The sequence below is a fragment of the Megascapheus bottae genome, chromosome 11, assembly GCF_031878675.1.
Source record: "Megascapheus bottae isolate mThoBot1 chromosome 11, mThoBot2.hap1, whole genome shotgun sequence".
Taxonomy (NCBI): Eukaryota; Metazoa; Chordata; class Mammalia; order Rodentia; family Geomyidae; genus Megascapheus; species Megascapheus bottae.
Window position 1 is genome coordinate 62,596,965 of NC_143519.1, and position 15,970 is coordinate 62,612,934.

A 15,970-nucleotide genomic window follows, 5' to 3' on the forward strand; every position below is an offset into this window, starting at 1 on the left:
GGTGTGGGGGGGAGGGAAATGGGTACCAAGACAGGTGAAAGGGTATCAATGTATGTGAGTTAATGCACCTTCTATCTGGCAAATATCATGTAACCCTTTTACTAATTACAATAAAAAATACAAAAAAAAGAAATGCCTTTGAGGCATGTACTGATTGGTAAATAAAATATTACCAGTGGGGGAAAAAAAAGATTTCCAGCAAAAGATACTAATTTAAAAGAAAGCTTTTAGCTGGCACTGAGGGCTCTTGCCTATAATCTTAGCTACTCAGGGGTCTGAAATCTGAAGATTGAGGTTCAAAGCCAGCCAAAAGTCAAGAAAGTTTGTGAAACTCTTATTTCCAATTAACTAACACAAAGCCAAAATGGTACATGTGTGGCTCAAGTGGTAATAGGACCAGCCTTGGGTGTAAAAGCTCAGGGATGGTGCCCAGGCCCCTGTGTTCAAGCCCCAGTACCAGCCAAAAATAAATAAATTACTAAATAAAGCTCTGTCCTGTTGATCAACAGGGGATTGGGGAGTAGGGAAAGAGAAACAGGTTCTGTTGGCCTCCTAGCTAATAGCAGGAAGGTGACAAAGGGTGTGACTAGTGGCGAATATGACTGAAGTATATAGTTTGCATGTGTGAAAACAGCACCATGAAACCTCTTGAAATTGTTTGGGAAAGGGGAAACAAAAGGGGAAAATGATAGAGGGGTGAGATGGGAATGCACTGCATACAGGTCTGAAAATGTCACAATGAAACCCCTCCTTGTATAACTAACTTATGCAATATATATGACATATTGCGTATATATGTGCAATATATAATAATATATAATCAAAATAAAATGATTCTTTGTCTTGACAAACTATATCAAAGGAGCGATATAGTTCTGTATCCTTGGTTACCTAAACTTGAGAATAGATACCTTACAATTATACTTGTGCTACATACTTATTCGCCTATTCATAGATGCGTCATTAAATGTCCACTATATTCTGATATATTCCAGGCACTGTACTGGTGCTAAGGAAACAACAAGTAAAAAGCAACAGTTTCCCTCAAGGATGTCAAATTGTGAGAAAAACTGAATGTTGTTAAATATACCAAGTGATCTAATCAGAGTAGCATCTATTTTGTACTGTTAAGATAAGACATCTAGGATGTCCAAACACATCCTAAAAATTCTATAATCACCAGGTGATAGAAACAAAATAGATCTCAACAATCTAGGATAGCAGGACATATCCCAAGAACTACCAAAGTTAGCAAATGTGAAAACAAACCAGCAACTCATATGGTCAGGTGAGATACTTAGAAAGTACAAACTCTCGTTACCACAGGCTAGTGATGTGGCTTTCCCACCCCCACCCCCGAGTCCTGGGACTTAAACTCAGGGCCTGGGCACGGTTCTTAGGGTTCTTCCTCAAGGCTAGAGCTCTACCACTTGAGCCACAGCACCATTTCTGGTTTTTCCTGTGTATGTGGTACTGAGGAATCGAATCCAGGGCTTCCTGCATGCTAGGCGAGCACTCTACCTTTAGGCCATGCTCCTGGCCTAGTGATCTGGATTTAGCCTACATTTCCAACATGCTCATTTGTGATCATATAGCAAGAGTAGGCCAAATCTTAAGAAGATGAATTCACATCTGTCGTGAGCTACCAAGGGGCAAGTATTGGTTATTTCATATAAATTCTCCCATTTAAACTCCCCACCCAAAATCTTAACAGATGAGAAATTAGCACTCAGATTAAAATTCCCATTGACCAGTGGCTCACACATAATCCTAGCTATTCAGGAGGCTGAGATCTGAGGATTGAGGTTTGAAATTAGCATGAACAGAAAAGTCTATGAGACGCTTGTCTCCAATTAACCACCAAAAAGCTTGAAGCAAAGGCGTGACTCAAGTGGTAGAGTGCTAACCTTGAGCGAAAAAGCTGAGAGACAGTGCCATTAGCACAGAGACAGACAGACTAAATGACAATTCCTCCAATCATAGTGATCATACTGATAGAGCCTTGTGATAGCTTAAAAATGTGTTCATTGGGGGCCGGGAGTTTGGCCTAGTGGTAGAGTGCTTGCCTAGCATGCACGAAGACCTGGGTTCAATTCCTCGGTACCCCACATACACAGCAAAAAGCCGGAAGTGGTGCTGAGGCTCGAGTGGTAGAGCTCTAGCTTTGAGAAAGTCCAAGGACAGTGCTCAAGCCTTGACCCCAAGCCCAGGACTGGCAAAAAAAAAATGTATTCATTGAGTCAAATCTTTTTACTTCCTTCCTAGGAAAGACACTGAAATTGATTTCAGCCACCAGGGAAAACTGAAGAAGCTCTGAATGCAAATTAATTTTTGGCAAGTCAGCTAAAAAAAAGGAGCCTATACTAAATGTGGATAACTAATTTATTCATAAAACTTCCATTAAGTGGTCAAATTAGATTCAGCCTGGAAGCTTTTTTGTTGTTATTGTTGCTCATTTGCAGAACTCTAATATGGTAATGAATTATACAATCAGGTGTCTTGGCACCTCCAACTTTGGCTCCAAATTACTCCATGCTCAATTAAAAGCTTCAGGTAACTGGGGACATTTCAGATGCTGAATAAGCAAAAAGTTAATTAAATTTACTCAGGAAAAGTGATGAGCAAAGAATGGAAGATCAGACACTACAAAATGAAGCCAAGTTGTCTGTGTCTGCTAAATTACTTTATTAACAAAAGAACTTCCATGACTGATGCATTGTTCTGTACCTGCAGTAAGGAAAATACCTGTTTCCCCAGTAGTAGGGACATGAGTGGGTACACTGTTACACCTGACATCAGCTCTTAATCCCAGGTGAGGTAATAACAACCATCAAACAATTTGTTTGGAACAGAATTTAAACATTCTGCAAATAATAACTGCCTAGAATCAAATGGCTTTGTCTGAGAGTTCTTAAAAAAATAGTCAGAAATTCTATGCTGCTGGCAGAAAGAACAACATTGCCCCATTTGTAAGGAAATGGAAAGACTTAGAAAAAAAATCATATTAAGTGAAGTAAGCCAGACTCAAAGGGACATAGGCTCAATGGTTTCCCTCATTTGTCATAATCAGTAGAAACCTTGAGCTCTCCTAATAGAGATTTGCAATAGAGCAAAACCTAGATACATAAGGCCATACAATATGATGCTAAGTGAAAGGATGTCTAGGATATAAAAACAAAAGCCATTTAATGAGTGATTGTTGTCCTTAATGTACTATGTTATCTCTCATCTCTTTTGCTGTCCCTTGGTTATCTCATATTGTTACAGTATTTCATTTTGTTATCTGATATATTGGATAAATGCATATTTGGTTATTTGAAATTGGATAGGGAAGGGGGGAAAACAAGATGAGGGGTGGGGGTGGAGGGTAGGGAAATGGGGACCAAGACATGAGAAAGGGTATCAATGTATGTGAAGTAATGCACCTTCTATCTGGTGAATATAATGTAACCCTTCTATTAATTACAATAAAAATATATGAAAAAAATAGTCAAGACTGAGATTGGGTATGATTTAGCAGAAGGAAAAGTATGCCTAAGACCTGGAGCATAAGAAAGAACAAACAAGACCTATGGGAAAGGGACATTTTTTTTTTCATAATGTTTGCCAGTTTTCCAGAAGGAAAATAATTCTGGAGGTGGATGTTGATGATGCATGCATAGCAATGTGAATTGACCTAATGCCACTGCTTGGTTAAACTGGCAGTGTTATGTATGTTTTACCACATTTAAAACTAAATTTTAAAACAAGGTGCTAATGGCTTATGCCTGTAATCCTAGCTATTCAAGATGCTGAGATCTGAGGATCATGGTCCTGGGAAGAAAATCTGGGAGACTGTTATCTCTAATTATATTAAACAGCAACCACCTGGAGGTGGAGCTGGGTTATGTGCCAAGCCTTGAGTGAAAAGCTAAGGGACATCACCCAGGCCATGAGTTCAAGCCCCTGGACCCAGTTCATACATAACACACATATGTTTTCTTTATTGGTACTGGGGCTTAGCTTTTATACCTATGGCTAAAGCTCTACCACTTAAGGTATAACTATAGTTTCAGTGTTTTGCTAGTTAATGAAGTCTCTCAGCTCTGTCTGCTGGGGCTGGCTTTGAACTGAGATCCTCAGCTCTCATCCTCCTGAGCCATTTGGGTCTGTCACCTTTTCTTGAATAAGGATAGTTTACCATCGATTAGGCAATCTGATTTTTGTTATTTAAAACAGCCGGTGAATAATCTTCTAGAGATTAGTTATGTAAACTTCTGAATAGCATGAATATATATATATATACATGTATATATATATATATATATATATTCCAAATCTGCAGAGCTTCTTACTCTCGAGGACCACTCTCTGGCCTCCCTTGGACCAGGAAGACTCCGCGATGTGACAGTTCAAGGAATTGATGCTCACTGCCAAAGGCGTGGCTCTTTCCAGCAGGGAGAGCCAAGCCTGAACCGCCCCACCAGCGCGCACGCCCGCATCTCGCGAGATCTGGGCCGCAGGGGGCGTGCCCAGAGCCTGAGCCGTGGGGGGCGGGGCGCGGCGCTACACCACTTCCGCAAACATGGCGGCGGCAGCCAGGCAAAGCGCTCGGCTGATGGCGTGGGGCCACCGGCTGCGGCGCGGGCTCGCGACCGGCCGATGCGCCTTGCCGAGCCCCGGCTCTTTGGCAGCAGCTGTGGCTGGAATGACACTGGCAGGGGCAGGAGCCGCCTGGTATCACGGCCGCGTGAACGTGGCGGCGCGCGAGGGCAGCCCGCCGCGGTTAGCACAGGTAGGGGGCTCCGCCCTCCGCGCGAGCCCACCCCAGGCTCCTCCCTTCCCGGAGGTCCCCGCGGGAGGGGCCTGCTCGGCGTCCCCGGCCCGGCGCCGGCCTCTCCCCACCCCTGCCCTGTACACCCCCCCCCCGGGGCTCTTGAGGCTGGTCCTGGGGAGTCCGGCTCCCCGAAAGTGAAGGCCGCGCGGCCCAGCCGCGCACCCCTTTGAGCTGGACTTCAGGTAGCACCTCTGGCTGCCAGCGCTGCTCCCCAGCGGGTTACAAGAATGGGTTTGTGCCAGGCACCCCGGGGGCTCGGGCCTGCCGTGTCAGCTACTCAGGACCCTCGAGATCTGAAAACCGAGGTTCACGGAACTCTTAACTACCAAAGAAAACCCAGGAAGTGGAGGTGGGGCGCTGGTGATGGAGTGCAACCTTTGAGGGGCGGGGAGAAGCCTCTCCAACTATGCCCTGGCTCTGAGTTCAAGCTCCAGGACCTATCTCCCATCTTACCCCCCCCCCCAAAAAAAAGAGTGGGTTTATGATCTTTAAGTAGTGTTCCCCTTATCTCCCACCGAGACACACACACACTTCTGTCTCTCTCTAAGAGTTTGACCCCCACTTCTTTACATAGTTCGTTCCAGTTGACCTACTAACAAATACTTTGCTGCTGCTGTTAGTAATGAAAATCAATCTGTAAAAATTAGTTGACTGGGAGAGAGGAGAGAAGTGACATTGTCCAAAAGGACATGTACTCATTACCTGACTTGTGTAACTAAACGCTCTCTGTATCACCTGCATTATATTTTTTAAAGCAAGCAGTTCACTAGGCATTACTGACTCAGACCCCTGTAATTCTAGCTCCTCAGAAGACTGAGATGTGAAGAAAGTGGTTCCACTTGAGCCTCAGTACCACTTCTGGCTTTTTTCTATGTATGTGGTACCAAGGTCTTCGTGCATGCCAAGCAAGCACTCTACCACTAGGCCAAACTCCCGGCCCTGGATGGGCCTCCAGCCCAAACTGAAGCCTCTGAGATTCTTATCACCGTTAAACAGCAAAAAGACAGAAGTGGAGTTGTGGTTTAAGTGGCAGAGCTCCAGCCTTAAACAACAAACAAAAAAGAACACAAGGCCCTGAATTCAAGCCCCCAGTACTAGCACCAAAATAAATAAATAGTTGATAATGTCCACATACTTTAAGGAATATTATTACACAATTATGAAACCTAATGCTTTGTAGACCCAATGTACTAAGAAAAAGAAAAAACTTTCCTTTTAAAAATCTCCATCTTTCCCATTCTGTAATCCTAGCTACTCAGAAGGCTGAGATCTAAGGATCTAGTAGCCAGCCAGAGTAGAGAAGTCAGTAAGAGTCTAATCTCCAATTAATCACAGAAAAAAAAAGCTGGAAGGGTCCTTGTGGTTCAAGTGGTAGAGCACTAGCCTTGATCAAAAGGTGCTCAGGCCCAGAGTTGAAGCCAGAGAGGGAAAAAAATACTTATCTGTGAAATGTTAACATCAGATTCCTTACTTGTTAGGAAATTTGCATTTGACAGTTTGAAAGATTACTTACAAAATATTGTATTTTAGTATTAATATGTGTTTTCTGGGAAATAAAAGTATTTTATTTTACTTTGTTAGGTTTTTATTTCTAATGAAATACTTAAGCCAAGCACCTGTGGTTCATGCCTTTAATCAATAGGCTAATATCTCAAAATTCAAAGCCACCTTGGCAAGAAAGTGGTTAAGACTCTTATATCCAGTGAACCACCAAAGAGCCAGAAAGGAAGCTGTGGATTAAGAGTGCTAGATTTGAACAAGAGTTCAAGCCCCAATACCACCACAAGAAAGAGAGGGAGAGAAAGAAAACAAAGGAAGGAAGGGAAGGGAGGAAAGGAAGGCAAGAAGGAAGGAGGGAAGGAAAGGCAGGCAGGCAAACTGGCAAACTCAAGAGATGTTCAAATAAAACATGAGAGAAGGAAAGTAGGCCTGTGAATAAGGTATTTTTATTTGTGTTAATAAAGCCACAAATCGTACATGCAATACCTCTGCATCATTTCTGGTTACAGATGGAAGAATCTGTATTTTAGAGGGTTTTTTGTTTGTTTTTGTGTTGTCCTGGGGCTGAGCTTTTTTTTTTTTTTTTTTTTTTCTCAAGGATAGCGCTTTACCAACTTGAGCCACAGCTCCACTTCTGGCTTTTTGGTAGTTTATTGGAGATAACAGTCTCGCAGACTTTTCTACCCTGGCTGGCTTGGAACTGTGATCCTTAGATCTTAGACCCCTGAGATTATAGGCATGAGCTACTAATTCCTGACTGGATTTTAGAATTTTATAGCATTTTTGTTAGCTTGGTTTCTCTGCTTTTAGTCTCACAGGGTCAGCCCTTTGCTACTTAGGGCTAGGTTAATCTTCCCAAAGTTCTCCTCTACTAGAACACGATGTACCTGTCTTTTGAAACCATTTTCACCTCATTCTAGAATAAAGTCCATCTTTTTTTTTTCCCCTGCTACTAGCAATAGAACCCACCTTTGAGGCAAATGTTCACCACTGAATATCCCCAGTTCCTGTAATGATATTCAGAGCTGTGACTACTCAGATACCTGTGGACCAAAGTGATTCTACTCATGGGTCCCAGAACATGTGTCTAATCCCCACTTTCCTAATTGTAGACCCTTCATTATTTTTATTTATTTTTTATTTTTTTGCCAGTCTTGGGCTTGAGTGCAAGGCTTGAGCACTGTCCTTGGACTTTCTCAAGGCCAGAGCTCTACCACTTGAGCCTCAGTATCACTTCTGGCTTTTTTCTATGTATGTGGTACCGAGGAATTGAACCCAGGTCTTTGTGCATGCTAGGCAAGCACTCTACCACTAGGCCAAACTCCTGGCCCTGGATGGTTTATTTTGTTTTGTTCTATCCTCATCCACTTCTAGCCTAGTTCTTCTATTTGTTTGGTGCCAGTACTGAAGCTTGAACTCCACGGCCTTGTTCTCTCCCTTGCCTTTTATTTTGTGTGTATTTGTGGAGGTGGGTTGAGTGGACCTGAACTGAGGACATGGGTACTGTTCCTGAGCTTGTTTTCTCAAGGCTAGCATTCTTTTTTTTGTGGGGAGGGGGGTGTCATGGGACTTGAACTCGCCTGGGTGCTGTCCCTGAGCTCTTCAGCTCTAGGCTACCACCCTACCCCTGGGCCTGGGCATTGTGTTGTCCCTGAGCTCTTCAGCTCAAGGCTATTGCCCTACCCTTGAGCCAAGCCCCACTTCTCATTTTTCTAGAAGTTAATTGGAGATAAGTCTCAGGTCCTTTTGTGTCCAGGCTGGCTTTGAACCTTGATCCTCAGATCTCAGCCTCCTGAGTAGCTAGGATTACAGGGGTGAGCCACCTTGCTCAGCTTCAGTGCTAGCATTCTACCACTTTTGAGTCACAGCCTCACTTTCCACTTTTTGGTGGATCATTGGAGATGACAGTCTTATGTACTTCCTTGCCCTGGCTGGCTTTGAACTGCAATCCTCAGATCTCAGCCTCCTGACTAGCTTATAGATGTGAACCAACATTTCCTGGTTCCCTTGGCTTTATAGATAGATAGATAGATAGATAGATAGATAGATAGATAGATAGATAGATTGATTGATTTAATATTGGAAGTGAAACTGTGACTCAAAGTGGTAAAGCATTAGCCTTGGATGGAAAAAATGTTTTTTAATTATCTTCAAGTAGTTGTACAAAGGAGTTGCCTTTATGAATAGTTTATGAATACAGTGCATCTTGATCAATATCACCCTTTTTGACATTCTCACCTGCCCCACTCACCCTGCCCCTTCCCTTTCTTATCTTGATTTTAGGTTATATATTGAATGTGTTGCAATTTAACAAAGTCGCTTGGCTTTTTGACTCATACCCCTCTGTATTTTTCCCCCATTATTTAGAGACTACTTTATTAGTTTCTGTAATCCCACCCACATAGGTAAGGCTTTCTCAAGACTAGCACTCAACCACTTGAGCCACAGCACCATTTCTGGCTTTTTCTTTGTATGTGGTACTAAGGAATTGAACCCAGCTCTTCATGTATGCTAGGCAAGCACTCTACCTCTAGGCCAAACTCCCAGCCCAACCTTACATATTTTTAATACAGTGCATTTACCCCTATATAAATAGAAAAAAATGTTTGTACATCAGTATGGCTATTAATTTTTGTACAGTCCCAACTCAACACAATCAACTGGAATACTTTTTCCAAAGTTGACAGCACAGCTAATGTTTCCAAAAATTCAAACTTATATATACATATATGTTTATTTATATTTATATAAAAAGACCAAGGATAGAAGTATGTTATGCATCAGTAGTAACAGCTTTTCCAAGTTCTGCAGTCACCTGGACAAAACCAAAAACATCCAGCACATACCGTTAATAAAAAGGAAAAAAAAGATAACATACAAAACCCCAGAAAAATGTGAAATTTTGTTACTCTTGTTGTACCTGTCATGCCAGTCTCTCTACCACTTGAGTCACACCTCTACTTCCAGCTTTTTGTTGATTGATCAGTTAACAGTTTCTTGAATTTTGTCTAGGCTGGCTTTGAACCTCAGTCCTCAGATCTCAGCTTTCTGAGTAGCTAAGATTACAGGCATGAGCCACCAGCATCTCATTTTCTAACCTGTTTTCATTTTTTAATTCCTGATTCTCCTTACAATCTTTGCCCATTGTAGTATTCTGGATTCTTTCCTAACACTCATTTCCCTTCTTATCTGCAACTTTGTAATTTTAAGCCTTGTTGAAATAGCACAAACTACTTTTATTACCAAATGTTTTATAATGCCTGTGATACATTTTCTTGGTCTGCTTTCTGGACCAATTTAAGATAGTGGTTTTTCTTTTGCTACCATAGTGTATAGTTCCTGTCAGAACAGTAGTTGAATAGTAGGGTATTCACTGTAGCTGTAGCTTGAAAACTCTTCCTCCAGCTATATGAATGATGAATTTCTCTAAAAGGTGTATATTTGGGTAGGGGAGGGAGAAGGGGCAGTTACCATTAATCTTCCACCATCTACTTTGGAAAGCATGTGTGCATATTTGAGAATTCTTAAAATAGATATAAACCAGAATTTGATTTATGATCAATGATAATTCTTTCTTTTGATACATATTTATTTTGTGCATTAGTGTGGTTTTACTTAGTATTGTGGACCTATAATAATACTGATTATGTCCTTCATAGGTAGGCCTCAAACTATAAATGATTTTTTTCACACTATGGTTTTTTTGGTCATCACACTACAAATAATGCTTTATAAAGAGTAAATTTATATTAATGGAGTGCTCTGCTTCCTTTCCCCCCTACTCCCCCACTGTGATCACAGCTTGCAGTTATGAAGGTCATTTAGGAATTAAGCATAGAAGTCCAGGTCAGGGCCTGGGAGTGTGGCCTAGTGGTAGAGTGCTTGCCTAGCATGCACAAAGACCCAGGTTTAATTCCTTGGCACCCCACATACATAGAAAAAGCCAGAAGTGGTGCTGTGGCTCAAGAGGTAGAGCACCAGCCTTGAGAAAGCTCAAGGGCAGTGGCCAAGACCTGAGTTCAAGCCCTAGGATTTGTTTATTCGAATTTGGGAAGGGAAGGGGAAAAATAGAATGATTTGAGACAAAAGACAAAGGGTGAACCAATGTAACAGCGTTATTCACAAGACAATATGTTAAAAAATAAACTTTACAACTTGGGAGGGTGTAGAGGAGGGAAAGTGGGAGAAAAACATGGGAAGGGGTATCAATGTTCAAGAGGTAATATACTCACTACCACTTTACCTATGTAACTGTAACCCCTCTAATACACCACCCTGACAATAAAATAAAATTTAAAAAGAAAAAGGAATTCTAGGTAGAGGACATCAAGTTATCAAATTAGTTGGTCTCCCTTCTTTCTATTCTTCTACTATTATTGAAATTCTGCTGTATGCCAAGCTGCATGCATAAAGTGGGAGGGGGTAAGAAGACAGCTTATATAATTACAGTTTTCTTGGATAAGGCAGTTTGAATACAGTGTGGTAAACATGTATATACACATGTTGGAGAAGTGGCACTGTGATTCAAAGTGATAGAGCAATAGCCTTGTGTGAAAGAGTTCAGGGACAATGCCCAGGTCACAAGTTCAAGCCCCACAACCAACCAAAACACAAAATACATGTGTTGGGTGCTGTGGAAGTTTGATACAAGATCACCTAATACAGTTTGGTTTCCTGGAAGAATGATTCACCAGTAGTGTGATTAGGAATAGTGTTGGAGCAAAGGGAAAGTGTCTGGAAATCAGATCATTAAGTGACTTAGAGCCACTTTGGTTGATGTTTCCTCATGGTTTATGTATACATCTTGGTCTAGAACACCATGAGGTCATTCTGTGAGCATGCATTCTTTTTAAATTATTTATTTATTTTTATTGTAATGTTACATTCACCAGGTAGTAGGTGCATTATTTCTCACACACTGATACCCCTTTTTATGTTTTTGTCCCCCATTTCTCTCCCCACCTCCTCCCAATCATCTTGTTCTCTCCCCTTCCCTTCCCTATTTCAAATAAACAAATAAATGCATATCACATATGTCAGGTAACAAAGTCAGATACAGTAACAATATGAGATTAACCAAAGGGCAACAGAAGAGAAGAGAAATAACATAGTACATTAAAAACAACAATCACACAAGACAAAGCTCTTGTTTTCATATCCTGGAAATCCATTCATTTAGTCTCATCCTATATAGCCTTATGTATCTAGGTTTTGTGCTATCGTAATCCTCTGCTAGGAGAGTCCTAGGTGAGTACTGGTTATTACAAATGAGGGAAACCATTGAGCCTGTGTTCCTTTGGGTCTGGCTTTCTTCACTTAATATGATTTTTTCCGAGTCTTTCCATTTCCTTACAAATGGGGCGATGTCAGCATAGCATAGAATTCCATTGTGTATAAATACCACATGTTGCTGATTCGATCATCAACTGAGGGGCATCTGGGTTGGTTCCATATCTTTGCTAGGGTAAATAGTGCTGAAATAAACATCATTGTGCTAGCGGGTTTAGTATGTCCATGTTTCTGGACGATTGGGTAAATGCCAAGTAGTAGAATGGCTGGGTCATAAGGGAGCTCTATGTTTAGTGTTTTGAGGAACTGCCATACTGCTTTCTATACTGGTTGAATGAGTTTACACTCCCACTAACAGTGTAGTAGCAGTCCCTCTCTTTTTAATTTTTTTAAAATGTAAATAGTTGTACAAAGGAGTTGCCAATTAGCAAAACAAGTTTATGAAAACACACATCAATTTTGTAGAATATGCACTGAATTTTATGACTGCATTCTGTCCCCTCCTTCCTGTCTTCATTCAACTTAGCATGTGCTATTAAAACATTTGAATCATTCATACCTTTAAGCTTTTTGCTTTAGATCATTTTTTCAGGTAGGGTCTTCCTTTTTTCCTGGGGCTGTCCTCATCCTACCTGGGATATATGCCCAACTTACTGGTTGAAATAGAGCCTTACTTTTTGCCTCAGCTGGCCTTGAACTATGATCCTCCCATCTCGGTCTCCCAAGTAGCTAGAATACAGATATGAGCCACTGTACCTGGGCTTTGTGGGTTTTTTTTTTCATTACATTATATCCAAAACCACGTGATATAGATTTCTATGATAATATTTCTTTTTATCATATGGCAAGAAGATATCTTCTAGGTTTCTTCATTGTAAAATTTAAAAGTATTTTATACTCAGAAATTAATAATGTTTCATGGGGAGAAACTTTTAGACATCATAGGATTTTCTTTTCACTTTTCTTTTTTAAAAATTTACTTATATTTGGGCTTGGAGTTTTGCCTAAGTGGTAGAGTGCTTGCCTAGCATGCACAAAGACCCGGGTTCAATTCTTCTCTCTGTACCACATACATAGAAAAAAGCCAGAATGGTGCTGAGGCCCAAGTGGTGGAGCTCTAGACTTGAGAAAAGTCCAAGGACAGTGCTCAGACCCTGAGCTCAAGCCCAGGACTGGCCAAAAAAGAAAAAATTTACTTATATTTGCTTAGACTCATGGATTAAGTTTTGAATTTTAGCCAAAGAATTTCAATCCATTACCACCACAATTTATTTTAATGTGTAGTCTCTCAGTCTTCTGAAAGCTATGCATTGTACATTCTGTACCCTTCTTCCCTTGTTCCTGGCAAAGAGGAGAAGAGGAGGAGGGACAGCTAATTCTCAGCTAACAAAGCTTTCAGCTTAGGTAACACAGAATGGCAGTTAATTTGTCTAAGATAGGGCAAAAATAAACATTTCTATTAGTGTTAAATGAGTTCATTTCCCATATGCATTGTTTAAATGTTTATGCAGACTTTAGTACTAGAAATATTTAAGCTGGTTTGGAAAAACTATAAGTTGAGTGTTTTATTTGGTTGTTTATCTTGCAGTATTATGGATTGAGCCCACAGTCTTGAACTTAGTAGACAAATACTTATCAAGTTAAGCCATATCTCCCAGATCATGTCTGTTTTGTTCTCAAGACAAATCTTGGTACCTTTGCCCAGGCTGGCCTTGGAATCAAGGCCTTCATGCTTCTACCATTCAGGTAGCTGTATTTGAGGCTGCAAGATTTTCTTTCTTTCTTTCTTTCTTTCTTTCTTTCTTTCTTTCTTTCTTTCTTTCTTTCTTCTTTTTTTTTTTTTTACCAGTCCTGGGGCTTAAACTCGTGGCTAAGCACTATCCTTGGGCTTTCTCAAGGCTAGAGCTCTACCACTTGAGCCACAACACCACTTCTGGCTTTTTCTGTGTATGTGATACCTAGGAATCGAACCTGGGTCTTTGTGAATGCTAGGCATGCACTCTACCACTAGGATAAACTCCTGGCCCCTTCTCTCTCTTTTTTTGTTTGTTTGGGTTTTTTTGTCTGAAACCATCAAGCATCAGTATCTGATGCTTGCTTTCACTCATTGGCTGGCATATTTCAGTTAAACCATACCTTCAACCCCAAGTAACAAGGTTTTTTTGTTTGTTTTCTTTTGTTCTTGTTTGTTGGTGGTGGTGGTGGTGGTGGTCTTGGGGCTTGCACACTGGGCCTGGGTGTTGGCCCTGAGCTCTTTAGCTCAAGGCTCACGCCCTACCCCTTGAGCCACAGTTCCATTTCAGTCTCATGGACTTTAGTGCCCTGGCTGGCTTTGAACCTTAACCCTCAGATCTCAGCCTCCTAAGTAGCTAGGATTACAGGTGTAAGCCACCGCACTCTACTATAACAAGTTTTAAATGGAGAAGAAAGTAGGAAAATGAGAGTAGTAAGTACAGACCATAAAGAAAATTAAAATCATCTGGGCACCGGTGGACTCACGCCTGTAAATCTTAGCTACTCCAGAGGCGGAGATCTAAGGATCTCATTTCCAAGCCACCACAAGCAGAAAAGTATATGAGACTCCTCTAACAGTACCAGACATGGCACTGTGCCTCAAATAGTAGAGCGCTAGCCTTGAGCACAAAGAGCCTCGGTTCCTGAGTTCAAGTCCCAGGATCAGCAAAAGAAAAAAAGAAAAGAAAAGAAAAGATCAGAAGATTGAAATATTAAAATATATGCTATAAAATCCTCTCCTTTGCTTGAAGTGAATCATAAATTTGATTTTAAACGTATTTGTAAGTTCAGAGGAGAGCAGTACCGTTTTATGCTTTGTGGTGGCCACTTGTATGGAAACATAACTGATTCTGTGAATGAAACAGTATTTTCATCTATTTCCTGGGAGCATAAAAAAGGATAAAGAGGATGGTCATCCTTATAGCAAAAGATCTCAAATGGCAAGCTCTCCCTGTGTGTGTGTATGTGTGTGTTTTCCAGGGCTTTGAATTCATGGCTTTGTACTTGCTAGCAAAGACTTTAATGTCAGACTCCCAGCTATCATGTCTCTAAAGTAGTACATTTGCCTAGCAAAAAAGCATTAGGTAAGTGACAAACTGTGATGTTCAATATGAATTTACAGTCACTGAGAAAATATCTAGAAGGGAGTGCCCACTTATGTCTCTTATCAAGAAAGTAAAAACAGCAAATGAAGTTTTAGATGTGGTAGAAGAGGAATTTCCTCTCAGTGTTGACATCAAAAATGTATTTGGAACATTTTAGGAGAGATACTTCTTCCTACAGGTGTTGCTGTGAAGGGAATTTAAGGCATAAGTAAATTGCATTTATATTAAGATATAACAAGGAATGCTTAAATGCTGATAAGATGAGATAAGATGACAATTAAAAAAAAAACTTGAGATGGGCTATCAGTGTTTGAGAAGTAATGCACCTACTACCTGATGAATGTAACTGTAACCTCTCTATATATTATCCCAGCAATAAAAAAGATGATATAAGATGATAAATAAGAAGGCTGCATTTTCTTAGCAATAAGATATCTATTCCTGCATTTTAACAGGAATGAAAGCAGAGGGTATCATTGATCCTTGGTGCTGGCTATGGACTAGTTCTGCAATTTCCTTGATAGACATATGGATAGATAGATAAATGGATTGATGAACGGAGAGACAGAAGCAATATATTGTAATGTATTTGATAAGTAATATTTGTAGCTTGGCATTAAATTTAAAAATCAATACTCTTCCAAAATAGGAAGATAATACCAAAGATGATTTTTCTTTGATATTATTTAAATTTATATTAGAACTCATATTTTGTGAATTCAACCTGACTGAAACAGATCATCACAAATTTTAGATAAGAGAAAAGAATGTGGATGATCCTGTTAAATAGTCCCACAGAAATGTATTTACTTACACTAGTGATGTGGCTCAAATAATAGAGTATCTGCCTACTAAGGATGTGGCCCTGAGTACTCATGTGGGAGGGGGAGTTCTGAACTAGAAATGTGTTTTACTTCTCCTGTTGTCCTAGCTACTCAGGAGGCTGAGATCTGAGGATTGTGTTTCAAAGCCAGCCTGGGCACTACAAAGCCCTGAGACTCTTATCTCCAATTAACCACTAGAAAAGGGGATGTGAGGCTGTGGCCCAAGGGTAGGGTGGTAGCCTTGAGCTGAAGAGCTCAGAGTTCAAGCCCCTTGACCCCCGTCCCAAAAAGAAATGTGTTTATTTACAAATATTATTGAATATAGAGCACTCTTTCCATTGTATATCAGTGATTATCTAAAAATTAATAAAATAGGGCCGGGAGCTTGGCCTAGTAGTAGCATGCTTGCCTCGCATGCACAA

The 15,970-nt window shown here is 40.7% G+C and overlaps 2 protein-coding genes across 2 annotated transcripts in view; one reads left to right on the top strand and one right to left on the bottom strand.

Moving 5' to 3' along the window:
* Fgf9 (fibroblast growth factor 9) overlaps positions 1-4,410 on the bottom strand; it is a 99,127-nt gene extending 94,717 nt beyond the window's left edge. The window contains exon 1 of the mRNA XM_090342403.1: positions 4,335-4,410. The gene's annotated coding sequence lies outside the window, so the exon portion shown is untranslated. The remainder of the gene's footprint in view (positions 1-4,334) is intronic.
* Positions 4,411-4,564: 154 nt separating this feature from the next.
* The window catches only part of Micu2 (mitochondrial calcium uptake 2), an 87,460-nt gene continuing 76,054 nt past the window's right edge, over positions 4,565-15,970 (top strand). Inside the window, exon 1 of the mRNA XM_090342405.1 lies at positions 4,565-4,774. Within this exon, the coding sequence (XP_090198531.1) occupies positions 4,565-4,774 (210 nt within the window). The remainder of the gene's footprint in view (positions 4,775-15,970) is intronic.